Below are 24,467 nucleotides of genomic sequence, written 5' to 3'. Positions count from 1 at the left end.
GTGTGTCACAAGAGACTGAGGGCATGAGGTGAGGCAGGGTACAACCTGGAGGAGGTGCCAATCCATCATATGGGCTGGGCACACACACACACACATTCACACTCACATGCTCATTCACACACTACGGGCAATTTAGGAATGCCAATTACCATTTTCTGCATGTGTGGAAGAAAACCCGAGTACCCAGAGAAATCCCACCAAACTCCCGCAAAATCCATGCAAACTTCATGCGGGAGTACTGTGTGTGTATGTGTATGTGTCCTGCGATGGAATAGCACTCCGTCCAGGCTGTACCCCGCCTCCTGCCCTAAGTGTCCTGGGATAGGCTACAGGCCTCCTGCAACCCTGTGTACTGGATAATGAGTAAGTGAGCGAGTGAGTGAGTGGTTTTGAATTTTTTTTTAATACAGTACTGTGGAAAAGGCACATGCAAATAACTGCTGTACATAAAAAAAATGTCTGCAAGGAAAAAGAGTTTCTACATTCAAAAAAATTCTATAAAAAAAGTAAATGATAGTTAATTAAACAAAACCAAGAATTGGTATGAATTGTTAGTTTGAAATAAAAAAAATAATTTAATTAATTAAATTAAATAAACCCATAAGAGAATTAGCTAAATGATTGGGAGTAGCCAATATAACAGTTTAAAGGATTTTAAAATGGAATGAATTAACTGCCAAGATCAACAACAGCATATTCATACTGATTGTGAGCAGCCTGAGATATGATCAGCTGGGGGGTGGGGGCAGGATTATATGTATATACAGAATATAGTTTTCTCTATACTTGATTCTCTATGCTGAATTTCATGGATGGAATCCTAAAAGCTTTCACCTTTTAAAAGTTACGAAATCACTTTTTGTTAAATGTATCTTCAGTGCACAGACTAGTCAACTTACCAGAAAATGTGAAACTGTTCCCTGGTGAAATAGGGCCTGCTTGTCAGAAACTATTTGACACAGCTGGCTTTGAATGAGACGATAAAAGGGTATGTAATATTAATAATTCCATGTAATAGCACTACTGCATAGTTCCTAGCTATTTTTGGTAAAAAAGGAAATGGTCTTAAAATAGCCATTCCCAAAATAAAAACATCATGTTCATTCTAACCAATTTCACTTTTTCACTCTCATAACCTTAACTCCTGAACTGTATTCCAATAAATATGCTTTTCATATCAGTGTTCTCCTGGAAGTTGACTAAGAACCCACAGTGCAATGTTCACAAGATCAACTGTCTTGATGTTCACTAAAAACCTTCTGCTGGATGTCAAACAATAACCAGTTAAAACATCCAAGCAAATATGTAATTCTTTCTTCACAAAAATTACTATATGATTTTTTAAACATGAGTCAGACATGTTTTCCAGTCCAACTTATTTACTTTCATTAGCCAAACACTCAAGGTTTGCTTTAAATCGGTTAAATAACAGCACATCTGTTTTCAGAATAAAAAAATATCACAGGAATGAAAATTCACATTATAAATATAGATAGGTTTTTTAAATCATTGACCATTATTCTATTTAGAGTGACATATATGGGTTAAGTGGGTAAATTCCCAGAGCCGAAAATAACACAATAGAGCAGTCATGAGAGCAAAAAGAGAGAAAAGGGGAGTCAGAAAGGTCATGTTGTGTTGAAAGGTTGCCTATACAGGTTTAAGCACTTCCTACTTTTCTACGGAATGGATTACTTATCTTATAACATCCAAGAGGAAATACCCTGACAACGGACAAACCTCACCCAACCTGATGAAAGCCAGTAGTTTGCTTTTTTTTCTTCTACCATTTTGTTTTCACATGCTTTTTGATAGTTTACATATCTACACTACCCGGCCCAAAAAGGTTGCCATTACAAAAGGGTCAAACTAATGGCAGTCATCAAGCAAAGAAAACAAATAAAAAGATTTTAAATTACTGGAATTGTGTAAACCTGTCCAAAACATTATTAAAACCTGGAACACTGGTGCATCAACTTCACAGAAGAAGGTGATCGGAGAAAAAACATGAATGCAAATTACTTAATCAGTTAGTGAAGTTACACCATGAAGGAACATCAACAGTTGAAATCGCCGCTTTGTTTAGTAATGAAAGTAAGAGCATTTACACAAACAGAGTATTACAATACCCGCGGGCGACCCTGAATACAAGATAAAGCAGTATAGACGATGAGTGAGTGAGTAAAAGTTTTACAGTAACTAACAGGATTGGGAATAACAAGCTGTGTGGCCATAAGAAAACCACTTGTTGGTGAGATTAATTAGGCAAAAAGGCTTCAGTTTGCAAGGGAACATAAAGATTGGTCTATGGAGTGCTAGAACAAGGTCATGTGGCCCAATGAGTTAAGCTTGACCCTCTGATTTCCGGAGTGATGGATATGTCAGGGTAAGAAGGGAAGCAAATGAAGAGATAAACCCATCATGCATAGTGCCTACTGGTTGCTTCAGTCGGACAATAAAATGAAGTCACCTGATGACCTGAATGTACTGAATGACCAGGGTTTTCCAGCCATGGGAATTTTCGTTCCTAAAGATACAGGGTCATATTTTAGTATTCAAACTTTAAAAGAGCTGCTCTGGCAGAATGGGGAATTATTTTCACCTACAGTATAAACACTGCACATCAAACTTAAAGACAGTCTTTTTTTCGACCAATCCATTTAAAAAATAATTATGTTTATGTAAGACTCACATAAAAATGCATATGTTTTTTTGCTGGGCAGTACTAAAGTACACATGAAAGCAGAATCAAATCCCAAAAACACTGGGTTACTGATAAGAAGTAACTAATGTTTAAGTCCCAGGACTGCTAAGCTGTCTCTGATGGGCCCTGGAGCAAGGCCTTTAACCCTCAATTGCTCAGATGTGTAAATAAAATAAATGTAAGTTCTGGATAAGAGTGTCTCTCAATTGCTGCAAATGTAAACCAGCAATCTTATTTAATTTTGAAGTGCATTTATTATTATTATTATTATTATTATTATTATTATTATTATTATATAAGCCCATATAATTCATTGTGTGGTTATTGGATGCTCCTAGAGGGACTATATTTTGTTTCACTGTACACACTTTACAGCTTATTTAGGAAATTAGAGACAAATAAGATTAAATCTATGTTTAATACTGTACATTTTCCTTTAATCTTATATCCTGAGAATTAAAGGGGGATAACTCTTATGAACCAAAAACATCACTAAACAATATATTAAACAATATCCTTTTATTGCAAACCACAAAGATGGTATCTCTTAGAAGGAAAAAAAAATCATTAAAGCTGCTGTTTCATCTCACAACAGTTATTCATTTAGAGTGGAAAAGTACTTTTGGTGTTGTAGTGGTGCTGTCTCATTTCTGAAAGATCAGAGCATGCACTTAGGCCCCCTTGATAAATATAGACATGAATTACAGGAGCACCTGCTACCAGTCCATCAAAATGTCAGGTGGTCGACTGTCAGATATTAATAAGGTCACCTATATCTTCACAGTAATAATGCATGTATATATCCAAGATAATACATGTATCTAACGTTAATTATACTATAGCATAGACTTAAGCTGGGAAAACCCCCTTCATGCCAAGAATGCATTAATGGGATGCTTCTTCCATTCTAGGACTTTTTCCTCAACAACAGTTGTTCACTGCAGGATCATGAGATCTGCAATGTCCCTGCTGTCAAGTCCCTATAATAGATTCTATCATGCACAATGTGTGCAAACATTCAGGAGTGGTGAACCCGTGCATTATAGAGGTGGGTGGTTTTCAGTTATTTTCTTCATTAACATCTCACAGAGATTTCTTTGAACCACTTTCTATGGAACTTACACAAAGGATATTTTTCAAAGAAGTGCATAAACGTTTTTTCCAGGATCCGAAGTCTATCCCAGCAGCACTGAGTATGAGAACTCCTGAGCACTGAGAATTCTTCTGAATGATAAGAGAGTCTATTGCATGACTTACTTTATCAACAACACACAAACTTGGGCCATTTTGGATTATATCCAATCCATGTCCCTATATGTTTTTGGACAGTCGGGGGCGATGGGGGGGAACGGGGCATGGGGTTGGTGATCCAGAGACCATAGAGAAAACCTGTGTGAGTTGCTGGTAATTAGAGTCCTGTATCAAATCCAGAAGCTGTAAAGCAGCAATTTCATCTCCACCCTTTGCCCCATTAGCGACTTAATGCTTGTGAATATCTCATGTCATGTCTGTGTTTATTAGTTTTTATTTAGAATTCCTAATTCCTAATCCATTAAGATGAAACATAGTTTACTGGATAAATGAAGGGAAACAATGACATTGATATAACCAAAGCAAACAGCAAAAACAATCCTAATCCTAAACCAAAATGAAGGAATTGTCCGGACAACCTTCACTGTTGCTGAGTCAACGGGCTTTCCTAAGGATAGACGTAAATGATAGCACACCATTTTAGGAGGGTCTGACCTCATCTGTTCATTACGCAGGCAGGAGTGTTTATGTCAGGCTGGATGAGCTGTGGCAGAGCCATCAGTGCTGGGCACAGACTCTGAGTCACCATGTTGTGTCCTCATGCATGCACACACACACACACACACACACTGTGTGTTTGTGCTCACATCCTGGCCTACAGTCTAATGTGTCACTCAACTGCAACAGGATTAGGCTTAACATACGAGCCATTGAAAAATTATGCAAGAGACCTAAATGACTGGTCATGAATTACATTTTCTTACATACCGTCCTTTGCCAAAACATCCATTTGCATTAGCATGAACACCGTAAACCGGTTTCCATCTAGTGGTAGAAAGTTTTCTATCTCAACTCAACACAGAATAAACAGGTGAAAAGCTTAACACTTTACAAGCACTCCAATTTGTTTATTTAAAGTACGTCAAGTTTTATTCTATTACAGGAGAAAAAAAGAACACCTTTCAGCAGGGATCTTAAAATGACAATTAAATAGTAATTATAAGCTTTGTAGAGTGTTAGTGCTTTTATAAACCACTGTTACTGTATAAGCTATTGTTATTTACTGTAAGCTTGCTAAGGTGGGTTTGGTGTCTAACGATGCTCACAAGCGTCTTAGCTTAGGCCTTGATTTCTTTCCCAATTTTAGACCATTTCCTCGTTTTCTCATCTAATAGTTGAATAGTTTGGTGATTGTTGAACAGAAAATAAATGAAAATGCCATATTTCCACCTCTAAAGTACTGGAGCTCAATTCTTACGACCTTAGGCACAACAACAAAGATCTGAAGACATTCTCTAAAGCTATACCGCTCATCGTCTAAAGCACTTTATTCGGTATACACGGCCGCGTGAGGCCTAGAGTCTATTTCAGGAGACTTAGGGCATGAGGCAGGGTAGACCCTGGACAAGGTATTAGTCGATCGCAGGGCACGCGCACACACACACATGCTCATTCACACACTAGAGGCAATTTAGAAACACCAAATAGCCTAATCTGCACTTCAATTATAATGAAAACAGAAAAGAAAGTAAGAAAGAAATTTTCTTTGACAGTTAGGGGAACTAATCTTGATATAGACAAAATTTAGGGAAAGTACATTCATTTCTAAGTTTCATTTTATTCAACACTCTGGCAGCGAATGCATGTATTTTCAGTTCAAATAACCTCCTATAGATTATCAAAGCATCAGTGGAGCATCAGGCAAAATTTGGTTGAAAGTCCAATGTGTTTAAAAATCTAATGTGTATTTGATTTTGGTAATTAGCTAATTAGCTATTTTGATCAGCTGGGTCTAGATCAGGGTCTGGTTGATGCGAAGGACACTCTGTCTTCCTATAATTTGTCTCTTGTGGTGTAAAAGGTACAAATGCATCCTCCACAAAAGGGTTCGATGAGTCCGACATGCGCTGTGAGATGATGGAGATAGGGGGTCTAAACTTGATGTCCACTTCTGAAATCTCATAGTTGTCTGGCCATTCACTGAGTCCTAGCTCATCAAGATCGTCTTCTTTTAGTGATGCTGCTGCTGCAGACCCAACAAAGAGACACACCAAGGCTTGCACTTGCTGAAGCTGCCAGAAACTCTCCATAACGACCAGCAAGACAACAAGACCAAGCATCAAGTAACCTGAGAAGAAGACATGAACATGACAAGCACTTATGCATATCAAAAAGTCAATCTTTGTTACATGATTGGATTAGTTCCACATCCAGTTGTGCTAACGCAGACATCCTTCAGAAAATGGACTATGCTATGTCATGAATTTCATTGCTGAAATGAGAGATTATCTAAAAACAGACAGTTGGCTACATACACACACTAAATCTGGTCTGGAAGTAACTGTTCTTAGAGTAAATACTACATCAGAGCCAGTTAACAACAAATCAGGCAGTGACAATGTATACGTGTCAGGAAACAGACCAGGATAAACTAAGAGCCTACTTAATAAGGGTTGGAAAAAGCGTAGCTACTGAACAATACTCTTCCTGAACTTACAGGACGTGGCGAATTCCAGTGCCTGTCTGGCAGCATGACTGTGTGTCCGTCCAGGCAGATAATCTCCCAGCCCGATGGTACTGAGCGAAATGAAGCAGTAGTAGAACGACTCCAGAAAGCTCCAGTCTTTCTCCAACAGACAGAGACTGACAGCAGGCAACAGGAAGAACAGTGTTGCTGTGCACACTGCTAATAATCCACAGTAAATCAGGGCAGCACGGTTGCGAGACACACCCCAGTAGACGTGAAAGTGGCGTATGGGAGCCTGACTCAGTCTGGGCACCAGGGCACGGGTGATGCTTGAGAGCAGGAGGAAGGTGAGAGGAATGCCGACGACACAGTAAAGCATACAAAACACTCGACCCTCGTCCGACAGTGGAACAGTGGTACCATAACCTGTACATGCACAACAGAACTGTTAGCAAATGCATGGTGAATGCATATGTATGCATTGTAAATGTATATGTAACAGAATGTACGATGTAGGACGATTAAAGACCTCTTTACTATCAGTTGCTGAAATTTAAAAGGGACTGTACTCTGGGCCATAACCGCACTGCTGAAACACCAGTTTTCGCAGCCAGTGTTTTATACTATCCTCCAGTGTAAAGCATTTTAACAGATAGGTGTTAAATTAACATGACAGCCAAACCTGCTAGCTAAAATATATCACTTATAATGTTTTACAGTGAAACTCGAAGTATAACTAATAAAAAGTAATGAGTACAGTATAACAAAATGATGAAAAAAAGCCTATTAAAAACTCGCCACAAATTGTCCTGGTGTTATTCACCCCACCTAAAGTTGGGTGGGAGGAGGCTTCTGACTTCTAACACCTAACCGTGATGGTGTGAAGAGTGGTCATGCATACACATATAGGAGCATTAATTCTTTTATCCTTTCAATTTCCATCCAGGCTTGCTATAGACACTAAGGATACCCTGCATCTAGTGGCAAGGGGTTGGCCATTGGCTGGGAATTGAAGCTTCTACATGAGAACCCAGGTATGTATGTATATATATATATATATATATATATATATATATATACATATATATATACACACACACAGAGGGTTGGACAATAAACACCGGCCAATTTAGTGTTGAAGGTTTCAGGGTTGAATTCGACCAGCCTGGTGGCCAGTCTTCATTGATTGCACCAGTAAGAACTGTGTGTGAAGGTTTAATTAGCAGAGTAATAGCACAGCTTCGCTGGCGCATCTGTGACCAAAACAGCAAGTCTTTGTGATGTATCAAGAGCCATCCAGGGTATCCAGGGTAATGTCAGCATACCACCAAGAAGGACGAACCACATCCAACAGGAGTAACTGTGGACCCAAGAGGAAGCTGTCTGAAAGGGCTGTACGGGTGCTAACCCGGATTGTATCCAAAAAACTTATCCAACTCACTGCACCTCAACTCTTGTGTTTCACCGAGAGCAAACAGGGTCAATGTACATGGCCGGGCTGCTATAGCCAAACCTTTGCTTACTTGTGCCAATTCCAAATGTCGGTTTTAATGGTGCCAGCAGTGAAAATCCTGGGCTGTAAACAATTTCAATGTGAAACATGTATTGTTCACTGATGAGTCCACCTTCACTGTCTTTCCCACATCCGGGAGAGTTATGGTGTGGAGAAACCCCAAAGAAGCGTACCACCCAGACTGTTGCATGCCCAGAGTGAAGCATTGGGGTGGGTCAGTGACGGTTTGGGCTGCCGTATCATGGCATTCCCTAGGTCCAATACTTGTGCTAGATGGGTGCATCACTGCCAAGGACTACTGAACCATTCTAGGGGACCATGTGCAACCAGTGGTTCAAACCAATAGTGCCGTGTATTGATGAACATGAAAGTGAAGTTAAACATCTCCCATGGCCTGCACAGGCACCAGATCTAAAAATTATTGAGTCACTTTGGAGTGTTTTGGAGAAGCGTGTCAGGAAACGTTTTCGTCCACAAGCATCACGTAGTGACCTGGCCACTATTCTGCAAGAAGAACGGCTCAAAATTCCTCTGGCCACTGTGCAGGACTTGTATCTGTCATTTCCAAGATTAACTGATGCAGTATTACTACACCATACTAATGAATAATTGTGATCTAAAACCAGGCGTTTCAGTTTTCTTGTCTAACTCCTGTATATATATATATATATATATATATATATATACGCTACCTGCTGTACAAAGTTGCCATTGAAGAAGGGGCAAATCATTGTCCTGCTTTGGGCAATTTAAACCAGAAGGAATAATGTTGAACTGTCAACTTTGGGGCAAACAAATGTGGTAAGAATAAAATCATGAATGCACTGTAAACCCGAATAAGTTGGCAGAACTCAAAAAATTTTAGGTAATCAGTTACATCAATTTTTTTAAGTAATGATGTTTCCAGTTTTAAGTAAATGGAACTATGAGTTTTTGAGTTTGTTGTACTAATTTTTTTTTTGCTGTTGCAAATCAAATAAATTGTTGTTGGTCTTTCGGCTGCTCCTGGCAATGGGTCGCTACAGCAGACAATCCGTCCCGCACACAAGCTTGGCACAGGTTTTACGCCAGATTCCCTTCCTCAAGTAACCCTTCCATTTTATCTGGTCTTGGGACAGGCACTTCATCCAGTTGTTGGGAATCGAACCCGGGCCTTTCACATGGCAGGTGAAACACCTACCACTGAGCCACCAGTGCCCCATTGCCCTAATGACGTCAGACACAAAATCGCTAGTCTGAAAGATTTTGAGTTGGTGGAACTTTAAGTTGACAGTTACTGTTACTTAAGTACTTAAAAGATACATAAAATTTGTTCAGCTAATTTGAAAAGTGTCATTTCTACAAACTCATAAATAACAAAAAGTTCTAAATACTCATAAAGGTCTATTAATTTGAACTAATTGTAATTTTTTAAGTTAACAGTACTCAATATGTTTAATTACTTTGAGCATTAGGGTTTACAGTGTGGAGATCACCTAAATATTTAAAGGTACATCATAAAAATCAACAAGAGAAATCACAGCTATGTTTAATATCGAAAGTAAGAGCATGTCCATACACACAATGCAATGAGAAATCACTGGATGTGGACTAAACAGTTGTGTGGTCATAAAAAAAAAACATTTTAGAGTTTCGAGCAATGCAAAATGGTCATGTGGTCTGATGAGTCCAGATTGACTATTCTATTATATAACTCATATAACAGATGAGTCATGAGTGCATCAAGATAAGAAGGGAAGCACATAAGGCGATGCACCCGTCATGCATAGTGTTCACTGTACAAGCCTCTGGAGGCAGTGTTATGATCTGGTTCAGATGATCTGGTTGCTTCAGTTGGTTAGGTCTAGGCTCAGCAACACAATCAAGTCAGCTGATAATGTGAATGTACTGAATGAGGAGTTTACCTAGTAATGAATTTTCACATTTCTGATGGCACAGGTATAGTCCAGAAAGCATGATTCTGGGAGCATGAGGAATTTAGGCCTTATTTTAGGATAACAGGATGATTTACAATGTATAAGTGTATATAACAGCTGATTGTGCAGTGTTAGTTTTGGTAAGAGAGGCAAAAAACAGTTACAGAAATCAATGTAAACTGAAATTCAATCCATTGAATGTTAACTAAATAAAAAGCAGTAAATAAAAATGATAACCAAAAGCCTGTCACAACATTCACAAGCCCCGAACCCACTGTATGAGCATTGCACAGGTAAGTGAAAATTTGAGGAGCTTATAATATTAGCCCAAATATTATAATTATTTGCATAACTACAGGTACATCTTGAACTTAATGCCTTTTTCTATTAAAAAAGGTTCTTAGAAATTATAGATAGTTATGCCAAACTACCCTAAGGAATAAAATCAGTGTCTAGAAATTTGTTTATCATAATGACATAAGAGATGTCTTGTTTTTTTACTCTGTGACTCACCTGTGGTCGTGAGAAAAGTTATGACAAAGAACAACGATGAAGTGAAGTCAAAGTTATATTCTTCACGGTCAGCCTTTACAATTACCCCACGTCTACCAGCAAAGAGCAACTTTTTTAGCAAATGATCCAAACTACTTTCTTTCACACACCGGTTGTTTTCTAAAAATCTCACTCGAAGCTCATGTACTTCAGCAACAAGTGAATTTTGCTCAGGTTGTTCAATCACCATGAAAACAACTGCACCGATAATTATGTAGATGAAGTAACAGAAAAGCAAAAGACAGAAAGCATGACTTCGGCAAAAAGTCAGCACAGATTCCACGTTTTGAACCATAATCCGACCTAAGCAAGAACAGGCTTTAGTGCTGCTCTGTTCGAAATGTAACCAAATCTAAAGTCTAGCGTCTAAAGCTCTCAGCAAGGTGCTGAATATTTAATGAGTCTATCAGCACACAGGTCAGCATTACCTGACGGAGCAGGGCTGATCTGTTTTTTCAACTAGATCAAGCTTCTTAAATCCCCACACATAAAAAAAATCATTCTACTGTACATTAGACTTCTTGTTAACCATCCAATATACAGTCATTGAGCCACCACTTATTCCTTTAAATTAAATTAAGTTGATTAATGAAATGGGAACAATTTTTTTTTACTGTGCAGGGCTGCAAAGTGCCTAAAGGTATACAATTAAAAAATTGTCTACTTTTGTAACAACCGTAGCAACAACCTAATTTCCCTTTTCGTCTGTTCCAACCATTCAGCACTTACCATTATACTAATCACCGGCCTGATCATCTATCATCATCTGGACCTGTTTCTCACTGGTTCATGCCTTAAGTTTTAAGTTTTCATGCTCAAATGATTTACAGGTCGGTGTATGGCTTAACAAACAAAAAAGTTTTTTGTCACTGCTCAGGTACAGGGACTGGACTAAAAAACTGTGGCAAAAAAAGTCTAAAAGAGGACTATTCCTCATAACTACATTAAATAACATGAACATTTCGGAAGCAAACTACAGTATGAAGAAATGAGGTTGCATCGTACTGTACTGTACTGTAAATGTGTTAAGAACTCTTAAACTGTCTCAGGGTTTAATTCTTTCTGAAATATTTTGTTGTAGGGTTTTATAACCAATAAACACTAAAGAATTATAGATTTACCCATTTCAATGCAAGTTATTACAAATAACTGCGCAAAAGATAGCAAACCTTAATGTATAGTGAAATATGTAAAGAAAACTTTTAAATAACTTTTAAATATGAAGAATATAAACAGCCTTTCACTGTGCTTGGATTTATTGTACATTTCTTCCCACTTAAATCACAGAATGTATTGAAACACAATCAACAAAAATAAAGTACTTTACAAATAAATCTAACTGCTGGTTCTAGTTTATGGTGTGTAACTGAGGAAGACATGTCTGTGGAAAGCCCATAAAACAGTTTTGGAGCTTTCCGTTCTAAATCTAGTGCTTTAGAGAGTTCGAGCAGAAAAGTTAATGAGGAAGCTAGCTGCTTTAACAAGATGACCAGTCAACCCAGTGTGTCATTGTGCCTTAAAGAGGCAAATATAGTGAATAATGGGAGCACGTCCAGCGTCTCACTGGTTTGCTCACTCTGCCAATAACTGGTAGTTTGTGCGCATACGCCCGTGGAGGAAGGGTGCTAAGGGATGGTGTCGGAGTGAAGCTTGTCTGGAAACGTCGCCCCTGGCATCGCCGGCCCATCTGTTGCCCACCAATCAAAAAAGAGAAGGCGGGAGGCCCCACCTGGGAAGGCAGGAAGCGAGCTTTAGGGAAGATGTCTCTTGACTGGCTGGCAGAGCGCCCTGGACGGGAGGAGGACCTGGAACGAGGGACTGCGGATGAGGACGAGGAAGAAGAGCGAGCCAAAGACCTGTATGTCAAAAGCAAAAAAGAGCATGATAAGTATTTCCCCCCGAAATTTTGATTCGCACAATGTTGTCCCATATATAGCAATCAGCAATAACATTATAAGTAGGGATGCACCGAAATTTCGGCCGCCGAAAATTTTCGGCCGAAATAGCATTATCGGTTTCGGCCGAAACGTAAGAAAGCGCCGAAAATAAAAGCCGAAATTGTTGCCACGCCTCTCCCATCCTCCCGTCTCGTTCGCGCTGTCATTACGCATCAAACACGGAGTATGTCGGCGGTTTGGAAGCACTTCAAAGTTTCAGATGAGGACAGCAAAGTTGCAATATGCAACATTTTTTTAATACAAAAAAATATATATATATTTTAAACATGTTTTTTAATGAAGCCATTTTCGGTTTCGGTATCGGTTTTCGGCCAAGTGCATCCAAAAATTTCGGTTTCGTTTTCGGCCCAGAATTTTCATTTCGGTGCATCCCTAATTATAAGCATTAACAGATGAAGTGGATAGCATTGATTATCTCCTTATATTGATCAGTTCTCGTAGTTGATGTGCTAGAAGCAGGACAAGTAGGGAAGAATAAGGATTTGAAAGACTTTAACAGGGGCTACATTGCGTTGGCTAAAAAGCTGGCTTAGAGCGTCTCCAAAACGACAGCTCCTGGGGGGTGCTCCTCGTATGCAGTGGTTAGTAACTACCAAAAGGAGACCAAGCTTCTCATTAACCTGCTTAAGAAGCAAAGGCTTGCCTGTTTCCATCAATCCCACAGAACAGCCACTCTAGTATAATTTGCTGAAAATGTTATTTCTGACTATGATAGGATGGTGCCAGAACCCACAATGCATTGCAATTTGATTTGAAAGGGGCTGTGTAGCCACACACTGGTCAGAGTGCCCATGCTGATCCTTGTCCACTGCTGAAAACATTGAATTGATGGATCACATTTTCTTTTACATCATGTGGGTGGCTGGTGGTGTGTGTGTACCTCACCTCCTTGGGCAACAGATGGGAACGCTATGGGAAGAAGACATACCGGTGTGATGCTTTGGGCTGAAACGTTCTGCTGAAAAACCCTGAGTTAAAAAACCTAACAAGTCTGATCTATGCATGCCAGATACCACAGAACATCTTCAGGGGTCGTATGGAGTCTGTGCAAAGAAGTTGTTTTGGTAACGCAAGCGAAACCTACATAATATTAGGCAGGTGGTTTTATAGTTATGGCTGATTGTGGTGTATGTATAGTATTTTTCTTTTATAGATATAATTAATCTTGTTCTACTTCTCAAATTTTGCATGGTGCAGAAAATCAGACCCACTTAGACTTCTAAATAATAAAATATTAGTTTCATTATTTACAGTTGTAAAATGAAATTTGGGATATTTATTAAAGCCATGGAGCTTGTTCACCTTAAACTTTCCCCTCACACGTTGATCTGTTAATAATTGTTACTGATATATTCCTGTTCCATGATTTCTACCACTATTTTAACAAATAAAACTGTATAAAGCAATCTAAAAGATAATGATGTAGCCACAATTGCTTTTGCATTAGAGCTTGGACTGTACGTACCTCCCTGAGGCAGTGGCCCCCAAAGTAGGTGGCACAGTCTCAGTACGTGGGCTTCCATCTGGTCTGGGGCTGAGGTTCATGTTGGCGGTGAGCTGTGGCATCTTGCGTGTGCTCTCCATGCTGCCTGCACCGCTCCCTGACTCCTTCCTGGCATCAGAAGGTTGCACCGGAGCTGCAGGTGGTGCACTGCCTAACGCAGGGCCTGTGCTAAAACGCACAGCCAAACTGTCTCCAAAGAAGGAGTAGAGCTCGCAGTACATGGCAGGCAGGGAGACAGGGGTCCACTCCTCCCACTGGCATCCTGTTCCAGCTGCCTGCAAGTGGCTTGCGATACCCAGAGAGGCTTCAGAAAGCGGTTCAGGAGGAGGGCTGAGGCCTGGTGAGCTCTCTCTAAAGCACATCCCTCCTCCTGAAGAACTCTGAGAAGCAGTAGCACCCCCTTCTGCAGTCAAACTCGCAGCTTTCATTTTCAGCAGACGCTCCACTGCCACCTGGTGGACAAGAAGGGAGTTGTATACTTTCAGGGAATACAAAAAGGCATCTCCGACAAAGCCTAAGATGTAGACAAGTGTGAGTTTAGGACATTACAACCTACACGCACTGAGCACTTTATTAGGAATACTAAAACCAGCTTTAATTCATAATCGCATGGATTCTACAAGATGGAAACCAGTTCAAGACACCAGGTTAAAATGACTTATGCTTTGGTACATTACAATATTAGAAATAACCACCAATAGATGGTAAATTGTGGCCATAAAGGGATGCACATGATCAGAAGCAATACTTAAACAGGCTGTGGCATTCTGATTGGTATTAAAGTGCTCAAAGTATAAAAAAAAAAATTCTCCACCCCATTACACCACCTTCACCACCCTGCACTGATAACACATGCAGGTTGAATCCAATGCTGTTAATGTCGAATTCTGACCATACCATCTGTGTGCCTTAGAATAAATCGTGACTCAGCAGAAACCACAGATGTTTAAAACTGTCCAATTTTGGTGAGTCTGTGCTCACTGCAGCCTCAGCTTTCTGTTTATGGCTGACATACATAATACATTATGAGGTCTCCAGTTTTTAACGCTAGTTGACTTTGTGTGCAAATTCTACCCGGATATCAGCATTTATAGAAATATGTGACAGTCAGTCAGTCTAGCATTAACAATGGTCAAAAGCACTGAGATCACCTCCTGATGGTTGAAATGAATATTACATTAATTTATTAGCTCTTGGGCTTTGTCTGCATGATTTTATTCACCACACTGCTGTCACTTGATTGTTACAGGTGTTATTAATGAAGTGCTCAGTGGCTGTATATTTCCAATTTTCCAAGAAAAAAAGTAAATCCACGTGTATATTTTTTATGAAATACTATTTACACAATGTCATAAAATCTAAACTGCTTTAACCAAATAATATGTCATAAAAAAACATCTATGATGATACCTAGGTGGCAATTCTGTAAGTATTAAAATTTTTACATTAAATAAATACCAATTTATACTTTTTTCAGGTTTTGTTACAATTCTCAACAAATTTAACAAATAATTAGCTCCTACCACACAGGAAGCTATGCTGCCTGTGTGAATAGTTTCTGCAGATGTGTGAACTAGTAACCCAGTGAAAGCATCTATCCAATGACGGAAACTTTAAAGCAGTTTTGTAAGTCGCATTAATAATTTCTAAGTCGCTCTGGATAAGAGCGTCTGCCAAATGTAAATGTAAATAGTTTAAAGTGCACCACCTTTAGGATTATAGAAGAACTGAATGTTTTTTACCTCAAATGCAAACTATTCATTAAAATTTTATTTTACCAAAAATATCTATTTTTAAGGTCAGTGTGCCAATACTTGAATTGCCACACAAAAGAATTAGGATACATAACCGGACACATTTTTTCCATTTCTAGTTTGCATGTAACATGATATTACACAGAGAAAATTCAAAACTGACAAAAATACATACAGACATCCCACAAGGAAGTTTCTTTCCATGTATTCCTGCATGAAACTAAATAAAAACCACACATTGAACTTACAAGGATAGCTCCGTAGACTTTATGACCATCTGCTTTTACTTGAGCATTAGAGACAGAGTAATCGTCCAGCACGGCTTGAAGATTCGCCCAGTAGGCAGGCAGGTGAGGATACAACACGCGTTCAACGGCCTGGAGCAAACACAAATACACTGGAATGCACACACACCTCAGGAATATTGAACATGCCTCTTTTAACATGCGTACAAGTTACCTTCCAGCCGAGAGCGTGCAAGCCGACCACAGCTCCATAGTGAGAGCAGAGAGGACGCACTGGGTCGGACAGGACTTTCTGCAGTGACAACAGAATCTGCCGGTACAGACCACTCACCAGATCACCATGAGTCCTATGCCAAAAATACACACATAAAACCTTCACATTCAAAGCAGATGCATAAATACCACACTAGATGATTAAAAAGTAATCTATTTACCCTGGTATTTTTACATATACATCTTCCTAACTCATTGTTATAATATACATATATGTTTGGCTCATATTTAATATTATTTTACTTTATTTAATAGAATAATAATAATGATAATAATAATAATAATAATAATATAATTCAGTTCACATAGTTTGGAAGCAGAACCATTTTACAAATAATTATGTTTCTATTTTATCTTTGCAATCACGGAAAGTCTACAAACATTTATGCCAAAACTACATTTTTCTCTTGTTAACGCACCACAAGAATACAGCACATCATGTTGCAGAGAAAACAAAACTAATTAAGCACCAGGAAATATTTTTCCAAATCTTTTCCACTTACTGTTGCAATGCGCTGAAATGGCTGACTTCTACCAAAAATGTGAAATGAATCTCTCCAGCACTTCAGCAAACTTCAGCATAGCAACAGTTACACAATTTAGTTTATTTAATCGAGTGTCTTTCTACCACACAATTCAGCACAAAAACACCCAGAGCCCAAAGCCATGCCCCTGGCCAACAAACTCTCCAGATCCAATCCTATCATGCACCCATGGGATTTACCGAATAAACAAGTCAGATCCATGGAAGTCACACCACGCAACCCAAAAGATCCGCTGCTAATGTCCTGGTTCAAGATACCACAGCACCTTGCAGAGCCATGACTCAAGGAGGTGGTTTTATGTTATGAGTAATTGGTTTATAAACTCGTAATGTAACTTTCAGCCCATTACTATCAGACGTGTCAATGTAGAAAATTAAATGAAGACATCCTTGCTAATCAGAATAAAGACTTACAAAGTGCTGTGGCATTATCGTAGTAAATCATGTATCTCGCCTTTTCTGCATTTTTCTTCTACTCAGGTTCAGATCAAAGAAAGATTTTTTTTTGCCTAATCAACACCACTGATATTAAGTCTGCCACTAAATTAACTATTAAAATAGTGATATCGCTTATAATTTATATAAACAAATATCAACTAATATCTGACTCCCTTTGATGTCTTCTTCAACATCAGCTTAATTGGATGTCATGGCACCAAAATGACACTACCCTTTAGCCTGATGATATTTGAATCCCAGAATGACAGCATTTTGTTTCTGTAATTGGCCTCTCAAGCAAATTATTATTGGAAAACACTACTGCTGGCTTTATGTGTAAATGGATAATGTTAGCGTAGTAGTATTATAGAATATAACCAGAAGATGTGGCTGAGAAGCAGAGCAGCGTAGTCCCTCAGGGTCCAGTGATCATTGAGTGGATTAATAGAGGCGGCAAGTGGCTCCAGGATGCAGTACATGACGCTGGAGACCAGACTGCGTACATAAGAGCCGAGATACAGGTACGGGTTCTGAACCAGACTCTTCACCATGTGCAGTAGCCGGTTCAGCTGATCCAGATCATGACTTACAGACTTTACCTAATGGGAGTACATGATGGGTCAGTGATTAAAAAACTGACCAGTCTACTGGGTCATTCTTTTGCTCTAGCTAATAAGTGGAAATGTCTAACTGAAAATCATTAGGGCAGAATAACATTATCAAAGATCATTAAAACACCATCATATATATTGAGTTAATTCACTTAACATATCAGTGGGTGTGAATTTCTGCCCTGGGGAGACACTCTTATTAAACTTTATAGCAAATACATTTAAACAGGAAAGTCACATACCCCACTAATGACATAAACAAAATAAGGCAAGAGAGCAGCAATCTTGGAGTTGGACTGAAGATCCATTAAAGCAACCTGGTCAGTAAAAAAAAGAAGAAGAGATTAGCTGATGCTTTAAATTAGAGCACTATGGTTGTTTTGATCAGTCTTGTGATCACTGCCGAAATAAACTCATACCCTCATCAGATGTGGATCCTCTCCTAATATGGCTCTAGTAATCTGCTGGTAATACTTGAGTAAGTCATCTGACAGAGACTGGACAGCACTGGGGACTGAGGAGGAAAGACCAGTCAGTTACTAGTAGCAGTAAACCATGCTCTATTCTTTGACTTTAAGACTGTAAGATGTAAAAACATTCTTCAGAAAATCTTATGAAGAAAACCAAAACTGCATTTTACCTGTGCCCTGAGGTTCCAGATTTCCTTTTCCATCGAGATAAGACACATGCACTATCAAAAAGACACACAACAGTCAGCACAAACCTAAACATCCTACTGCATACTCTTCAGGCTGGGAATAGTCAAAATGTTGTACCTCGCACTGTCGTCTCAGCACAGCCTTTGGGAATGTTGGTGGCAAGAGCCAGCTCAACCAGGTTTACCTCCCGATCCTCAACAAAGAAAAGCTCACCCTCTTTCAGTGGCCGGAATGGCATGGCATCTTGCGCACCATACCCACAAACAACCTAAAAAAAAAAAAAAAAAGTAAATATACATTTAAAAAATGTAAATATAAAAAAACATGCCACTTTACCAAGGCTGAGATTATCACTACATTTTGTATGACTTTTTACTCTTTCACAACATGGCCATGACCTTTGTGACCTTCATAAAGTAATGTTTGCATCTGCAATATTCGTGTCTCTTTGATGTTTTCCCATTCATCATGATGTCTGCAAGTGATTTACATGAATTGCTTATATTAATATTCAAAAAGCATAAAATTATCCTTTTCTGGTCACCAAAACCACACACACCAGTAATTTACATATTAGTGTTTAAAACAAACAATGCACTGATGAATGAAGCATTAAATTGGACAATTATAGCATGAATTTTTGAGTCCATACATCATGTTCAGTATACTTCAGGTAAAAGTCCACATGATTTACTGACTATGCATACATTCTGCATAATAAGTTGCACCTTTTCGCGATTTCGATTCCTATGCAATTCATTGTGTAGCACTAAAATTGAGGCTGCTATTGTAGCCATAAATTACAAAATTTTGTTATAATTGCACACTGAACAAAAAATGAAATATCATAAGCCCCTACTTAAAATCCATCTCAGTTTGATCAGCCATAACACATTGCACAGACCATCTTTGCCAAGATAGAGGCACTACCAATCAAACATTTGGACACATCTTCAAATTCCATCATCGTTTCTGACTTTTATTTCTTTCTACATTGTAAAATAATGCTGAAGGCATCAACAATAGGAAACAATCCTCTTTTGACTAGTTGACATTGAGATGTGTCTGCTACTTATGATCTGTAAAGCCCTCATAATTGCTCTGATCTGAGGTGCTGTTCATGGGTGATCTCTGCTAACTCTAAATAGATCTCTGATAACTCTAAACGAACATCTCCTCTGCAGCAGAGGTAAGTTTTGTTCTTGCTTTCCTTGGATGGTCTTTATGAGAGTCAGTTTCATCATGCTGCTTGATGTGTTTTGCACTTGTCCATACTGTTCTTGCAAGAATTATTCCAGAGCAGCTGAGGTTCATGTCTTAAAACAACAAGTGACCGTTGCTGTAGTTGTTAGTTAGTTACTTAATGCTTGGTGTGTTATTTCATAGTAGTGTTTTGGAATGTAGAAAATGGAACAAGAAAAATAAAAAAACTTTGTATTAGAAAGTGTATCCAAACTTTTGACTGGTATTCTGTTTTTTCATACAAGTTTCTTCCACAGTCAAAAGATATGCAGGTTAGGTTAATTGGCATTTCCTAATTGCCCAGATTGTGTGAATGAGTGTTTGTATGCGTGTGTGTGTGCCCTGCGATGGATTAGCACCCTGTCCAGGGCGTACCTTGCCTTGTGCCCTAAGGATAAAGCGGTATAGAAGATGAGTGGGTATACTGGCTCAGAGGTCAGTCTTCGCATCTCCAAACCCTGACCCAGGGGGTTGAATCTCACCTCCACTCTGAGTGCATGGAGTCTGCATGCTCACCTTATGCTTTGTTTCATCCCACATTTCGAAAAAATGCATTGTAGGCTAAATGCCCCATAGTGGGTAAGTGCTTATTGCTTATTGCTCCTGTATGAGTTGGGACTTAATTACTTCAACAGAGACACTGTCTTTTTTGTTGAAGTAAATGGACTTGAATCAGATGAGGGTTTGAGTTTACCTCAGTGTTGCTCCAGCGCAGTCCTCTGTTGAAGTCCTCTACAGTCAGTTTTCTTCTCTTGGCGTGTCTCATAAACTGTGAGCTGTTCTGATGTCAAAACGCATCAAATTCACATCAACTCAGACTTTTATAAGTATCGTGTGTATTTAAACTGGCGATATGTTCAACAGTAAGTGTGGACTGGTGTAATGTGTAGGGTGCCCGGGTGTTTACCTGTGTGGCCTCTCTGAGGCGGTAACACACATCTTCAGCGAGCATCGATGCTAACTCATCCGGCAGCTCGACCCCGGCGCTCTCCGCCATCAGTTTGATAGAGTCTCGCGATACCTCGGCGAAACGACGCTCTTCTCTTGTCTCAGCCATCTTCGCGAGCAGCGTGCAAATGCGAACACGTTCAGCTTTTCAGCTTAAATAAGGTGCCGATGTGGAGCATCACGTCACATAGCGGTGATTGTTGTTAGCTACCTAGCTAATGAAATGATTAAGGCTACGTAAAGTGGTTCAAGTTTTTAAGAAAGAGAACAAATTTACTGCTTTTCGCAAGCCATGTCAGGACTTTCCACCTGTCTTAATAATCAGGGCTCATATAATAAACTTACCAACATTGGGTGCAATTGACAAATTAATCTAATCCATAGGGCTCAAGCGCTTGATGGGCGCCATATTTAATCATTAACGCCAGATGTGATTGGTTGAAAGTCCGCGCATGCGCAATAAGAATGCCCAAGCTTCTTACTGTGGTCTTGGATCTGTTCAATACTCTAGCTAATAAATGACTATAAATTAAGGTGATGTGGGTGTACTAGAGCATCACTTACATATACAGTATGATCGCTACTCCTCGTAGGATTGTGAATACGTACATGTAGAGTGCAACAAGTTAAAAAAAAAAAAAAAAAAAGTTTGCCCAGGATGCCTTGTACTGAACACAAACACAGGATTCACTGAACACTAACCAAGGTTAGTGGTTTTATTAAGATCAAGTGATGCACACAGTGCCTATCATGAAAATAACTTAAGTATCAGTTTAAATTAAAAATCCATAAATAAGACATTCACACCATGTCCCAGTGGCTTCAATATACACAATGGGTTAAAATACAATTTACAATAGTCTAATTCATTACCAGACTTGCCACAATTCAGGACACACTTGACAAGCAAAGTAGCATTAAAAGCCATCTAATCACATCCACACAAAAAATATAAAAAATTAAGACCAATTAAGTCTCAAAACATAGGGAATTAAAAAAAAATAAACATGCAATAATAAAAAAAGAATCAAAGACATATTTACAAAAATAGACTATAAACATTATGGCAGTAGTGGTTGGTCCAGCATGCCAGCCTTTACATTAGAAGCTTGCTCCAGTTGTTGGAGCCTGAAGGCCAAAGGCAGCAACAAGTCATTCAGGTGCTGGCTGCTGAAGGTAAAAGCGTTGTTGGCAACCACTTCGGCAGACAGGGGTGTGACTGGATCAGAATCAGGGAACGCAGGTGAAATCAACAATGACTGGGGTGATAAGCTGGCTGAAGATGGTGGAGAGGAAGACTGCATATCTGAGGCTGGAGACAATGCCCTTCCAGGCACTTGTGGTGACCAAGGTGCCTGGCTCAAATCAAGGCCCTTTACTGTATTGGGGAGCCCATGCTGGAATCGGCAGCGAGTGCCATACAGGCAGAAGCCGAAAGCACTGAAGGTACGGCAGAGGGCACCACGGGGTTTCCACTCACTGGAACGGGAAGGTGGGCGCCAGGTCTTCTCAGTACAATCTGACTCTGAGCCACCTTCAACATGCAGGAAGTGGCACCGTGTGCCAAAGGGGCAAACGCCAAAGGCACGGTACGTGCGGCAGGGCACATTGCGACGCCTGTGACGAATTGGCCTTTGCTCCTTTAGGCTGTGCACGAAGAGGCAACGGCTTCCATACATGCAGTAGCCAGCTGCGTGGAAGGATCGGCACAACTCCGTCTTGTACTTGGGATGGCGGGAGGGCACATGGAGATCGTGAAGGCCATGAGCAAACTGGCACCGCTCTGCATACTTGCAAGTACCACTCTCTGCATAGCGGCTACACAGCTCAGTCTTGTAGCGTGTGGAGCAGAGCCAGGGGTTGAGTGGAGGAGAGGGAGACTCTACCAAAGGAAGCAAGGCCTCAGCCAAGGACTGACCTCCACTAGCCAAGCCCTCTGATGGAAGAAATGCTTCATCACAGCCCTCTGAAGGAAACAGCAGCAAGTCATCTTGGCTGGTCTGTGGAAAAGAAACAAATCCTTTAAATCTAGGTTGCTTGCGTTAAAATTTTGGTAAACAAGTAAAAACCATGTTTTCATACATCACATCTGGAAAAGTGATGTGAAGCTAATGTCAAAACAAAGAATCATATTTGGTGATTAAAAAAAATGTAATTAATGTAAAGCAGGACAACACTTTCACAAGGAAAGTAAAGCCTACAGTTTCTTTCCACCCATTAGAATACACCATTTTAAGTACCTTAATACAGCAAGATGTCAAATACATTATATTTAATTTTAATGTTTTCATTTCTAGGCCTACTGATCAAGTCCATGAACAAGAGGAGTCACATTTCACATTATGGTTTAACAGCCTGTTTTAGTAAGTTAAGAGAAAATAAATTTGGCACACGAGGGAAAAGGAATGAAACACAAGCTTACCTCGAACATCATTGTGCGTTATGGAGTTTTCCAAAGAAATACAACAGCGTCCTCACAATGCGTTTCAGCTCCCGTTTAAAACAAAACAAGGCGCCTCAGGGGTGTAAACAAAAAAAGGAGCCGATTACAGCTTACATAAATAAAGGAGGAAAGACGAGGCTTGCACCTTAAACCAAGGGAAGTCACACGTACTGAATGCTGCGTCTCCCGGTTATTATAAAGCGTCTCTGATTTCCCGCCTTCCCTTTAAACTGGCATCAGCTGCGACGCGGAAACGTCACCGTTGCGTTCGAACGGACCAATCAGAGCGCGAGGCGGCCCGGCAATTTAATTTGCGCTAATAAATGCCGCTGTTGTTGTTTCCTCCCTGCAGGATTTGAAGTGATGATTGAATTTGTTCACACCCGCAGCTTCGGTCGGCGCAATAAACATTCTTCCAGCAGCCCAATAGCCGACTTCAAATAGCCAGCACTGACACCGAGCTGTCCTGTGGAAATCGCCGCGTCACACCTCCGTGTGTTTGTTAATTGATTGAGGAGCTGTGAAGAGGGTCAAAGCCGTCTCAGGTGATTACAGTATGTGAACTGCTCATACACACCCAGATTAGGAGAAATCCGGATTTATGTTTTTAAATAACACCCCCGCCCCCTATAACTGTTCGCTCTTCACTCTTATTAGAAAGTGATTATTATTATTTTGAACGATTGAAAGTACCAAACTCCTTTCAATTTAGGTATTTATTTAAAAACAGTTTAAGGTATACGAGTATAAACATATTTCTAGAAAAGGTCCATACTCTGTATGTGTGTATACAAAAAAACGTATACACACTTCAGAAGAATAGTATTATGTAAATTATATGAATATAATAATATATCACATATAAGCAATACATTTCATATTAAAATATGTTTTTCTTTTTCTGAAGTGTGTATAATTTTTTGGGAAATTGCTGACTGTATGTTTGTATGTTCATGGCCTTAATGCAAATGAGACCTTTATAAATAAAAGTGTTCTATAAATAGTTCATTGATTTTTTTTTCTTGTTTTAAAAAAAAGGCATAAACCTTTCCTAATTTTAATTAGCATTAGACAAAATTATTGTAAATAATAATATATATATATATATATATATATATATTATAAAATATAAATCATAATAAATTGAGGGTCTGGGGTAGCTCCGTGGTTAAGGCATTGGACCACAGTTCGGAAGCAAGGCCCGTAACCCTCAACTGCTTAGATGTAGGAGATAAAAATGTGAGGGTGAGAGCATCTCAAACGTAAATTATAGTGGCCAGTAAATAAACACATGTACTGTAATGTATAATAAACACATTAGAAAAGGCCATAGCATCACCACAAAAGAAAAAAAACAAAAACTTAAGATGTAGTAAAGTATACAGACCCATTGCAATAAACTACTAATTATTAAATTGGGCCTCGTCTTTGTCCCAAATCATATA

General features: G+C 39.4%; 3 protein-coding genes across 3 annotated transcripts; all 3 read right to left on the bottom strand.

The window, feature by feature from the left end:
- Positions 1–5,724: 5,724 nt before the first annotated feature.
- Positions 5,725–10,840, bottom strand: kcnk7 (potassium channel, subfamily K, member 7). Its single transcript, XM_053503761.1, has 3 exons — positions 10,365–10,840; positions 6,453–6,848; positions 5,725–6,083 (listed from the first exon to the last, which is right to left on the bottom strand). Exons 1-3 carry the CDS (start codon positions 10,696–10,698, stop codon positions 5,725–5,727), a joined length of 1,089 nt encoding a protein of 362 aa, XP_053359736.1. The 5' UTR covers positions 10,699–10,840.
- Positions 10,841–11,333: 493 nt separating this feature from the next.
- Positions 11,334–20,989, bottom strand: taf6l (TAF6-like RNA polymerase II, p300/CBP-associated factor (PCAF)-associated factor). Its single transcript, XM_053505930.1, has 11 exons — positions 20,539–20,989; positions 20,326–20,412; positions 18,507–18,657; positions 18,371–18,421; positions 18,150–18,244; positions 17,973–18,047; positions 17,498–17,718; positions 16,079–16,211; positions 15,868–15,996; positions 13,827–14,317; positions 11,334–12,259 (listed from the first exon to the last, which is right to left on the bottom strand). The coding sequence occupies exons 1-11, from the start codon at positions 20,686–20,688 to the stop codon at positions 11,920–11,922; spliced, it is 1,923 nt and encodes a 640-aa protein (XP_053361905.1). The 5' UTR covers positions 20,689–20,989; the 3' UTR covers positions 11,334–11,919.
- A 276-nt stretch (positions 20,990–21,265) lies between these two features.
- Positions 21,266–23,203, bottom strand: cth1 (cysteine three histidine 1). Its single transcript, XM_053502876.1, has 2 exons — positions 23,002–23,203; positions 21,266–22,579 (listed from the first exon to the last, which is right to left on the bottom strand). Exons 1-2 carry the CDS (start codon positions 23,011–23,013, stop codon positions 21,641–21,643), a joined length of 951 nt encoding a protein of 316 aa, XP_053358851.1. The 5' UTR covers positions 23,014–23,203; the 3' UTR covers positions 21,266–21,640.
- Positions 23,204–24,467: the final 1,264 nt, after the last annotated feature.

The sequence above is a fragment of the Clarias gariepinus genome, chromosome 1 (genome assembly GCF_024256425.1).
Source record: "Clarias gariepinus isolate MV-2021 ecotype Netherlands chromosome 1, CGAR_prim_01v2, whole genome shotgun sequence".
In the NCBI taxonomy this organism is placed as follows: Eukaryota; Metazoa; Chordata; class Actinopteri; order Siluriformes; family Clariidae; genus Clarias; species Clarias gariepinus.
The sequence above is the reverse complement of the archived record's forward strand: the minus strand, read 5'-3'. Positions and strand labels throughout refer to the sequence as shown.

Bases quoted from the DNA above. Each gene is read 5' to 3' on its own strand.
- kcnk7 (XM_053503761.1), bottom strand. From the start codon at position 10,698: ATGGTTCAAAACGTGGAATCTGTGCTGACTTTTTGCCGAAGTCATGCT. The intron at 6,849-10,364 runs GTGAGTCACAGA...GTGCATGTACAG, and splicing joins AACTTTTCTCACGACCACAG to GTTATGGTACCACTGTTCCA. The intron at 6,084-6,452 runs GTAAGTTCAGGA...TCTTCTTCTCAG, and splicing joins ACTGGAATTCGCCACGTCCT to GTTACTTGATGCTTGGTCTT.
- taf6l (XM_053505930.1), bottom strand. From the start codon at position 20,688: ATGGCTGAGACAAGAGAAGAGCGTCGTTTCGCCGAGGTATCGCGAGAC. The intron at 20,413-20,538 runs GTAAACACCCGG...TTTTGACATCAG, and splicing joins GCCTCAGAGAGGCCACACAG to AACAGCTCACAGTTTATGAG. The intron at 14,318-15,867 runs GTAAGTTCAATG...CTTGTCCACCAG, and splicing joins AAGTCTACGGAGCTATCCTT to GTGGCAGTGGAGCGTCTGCT.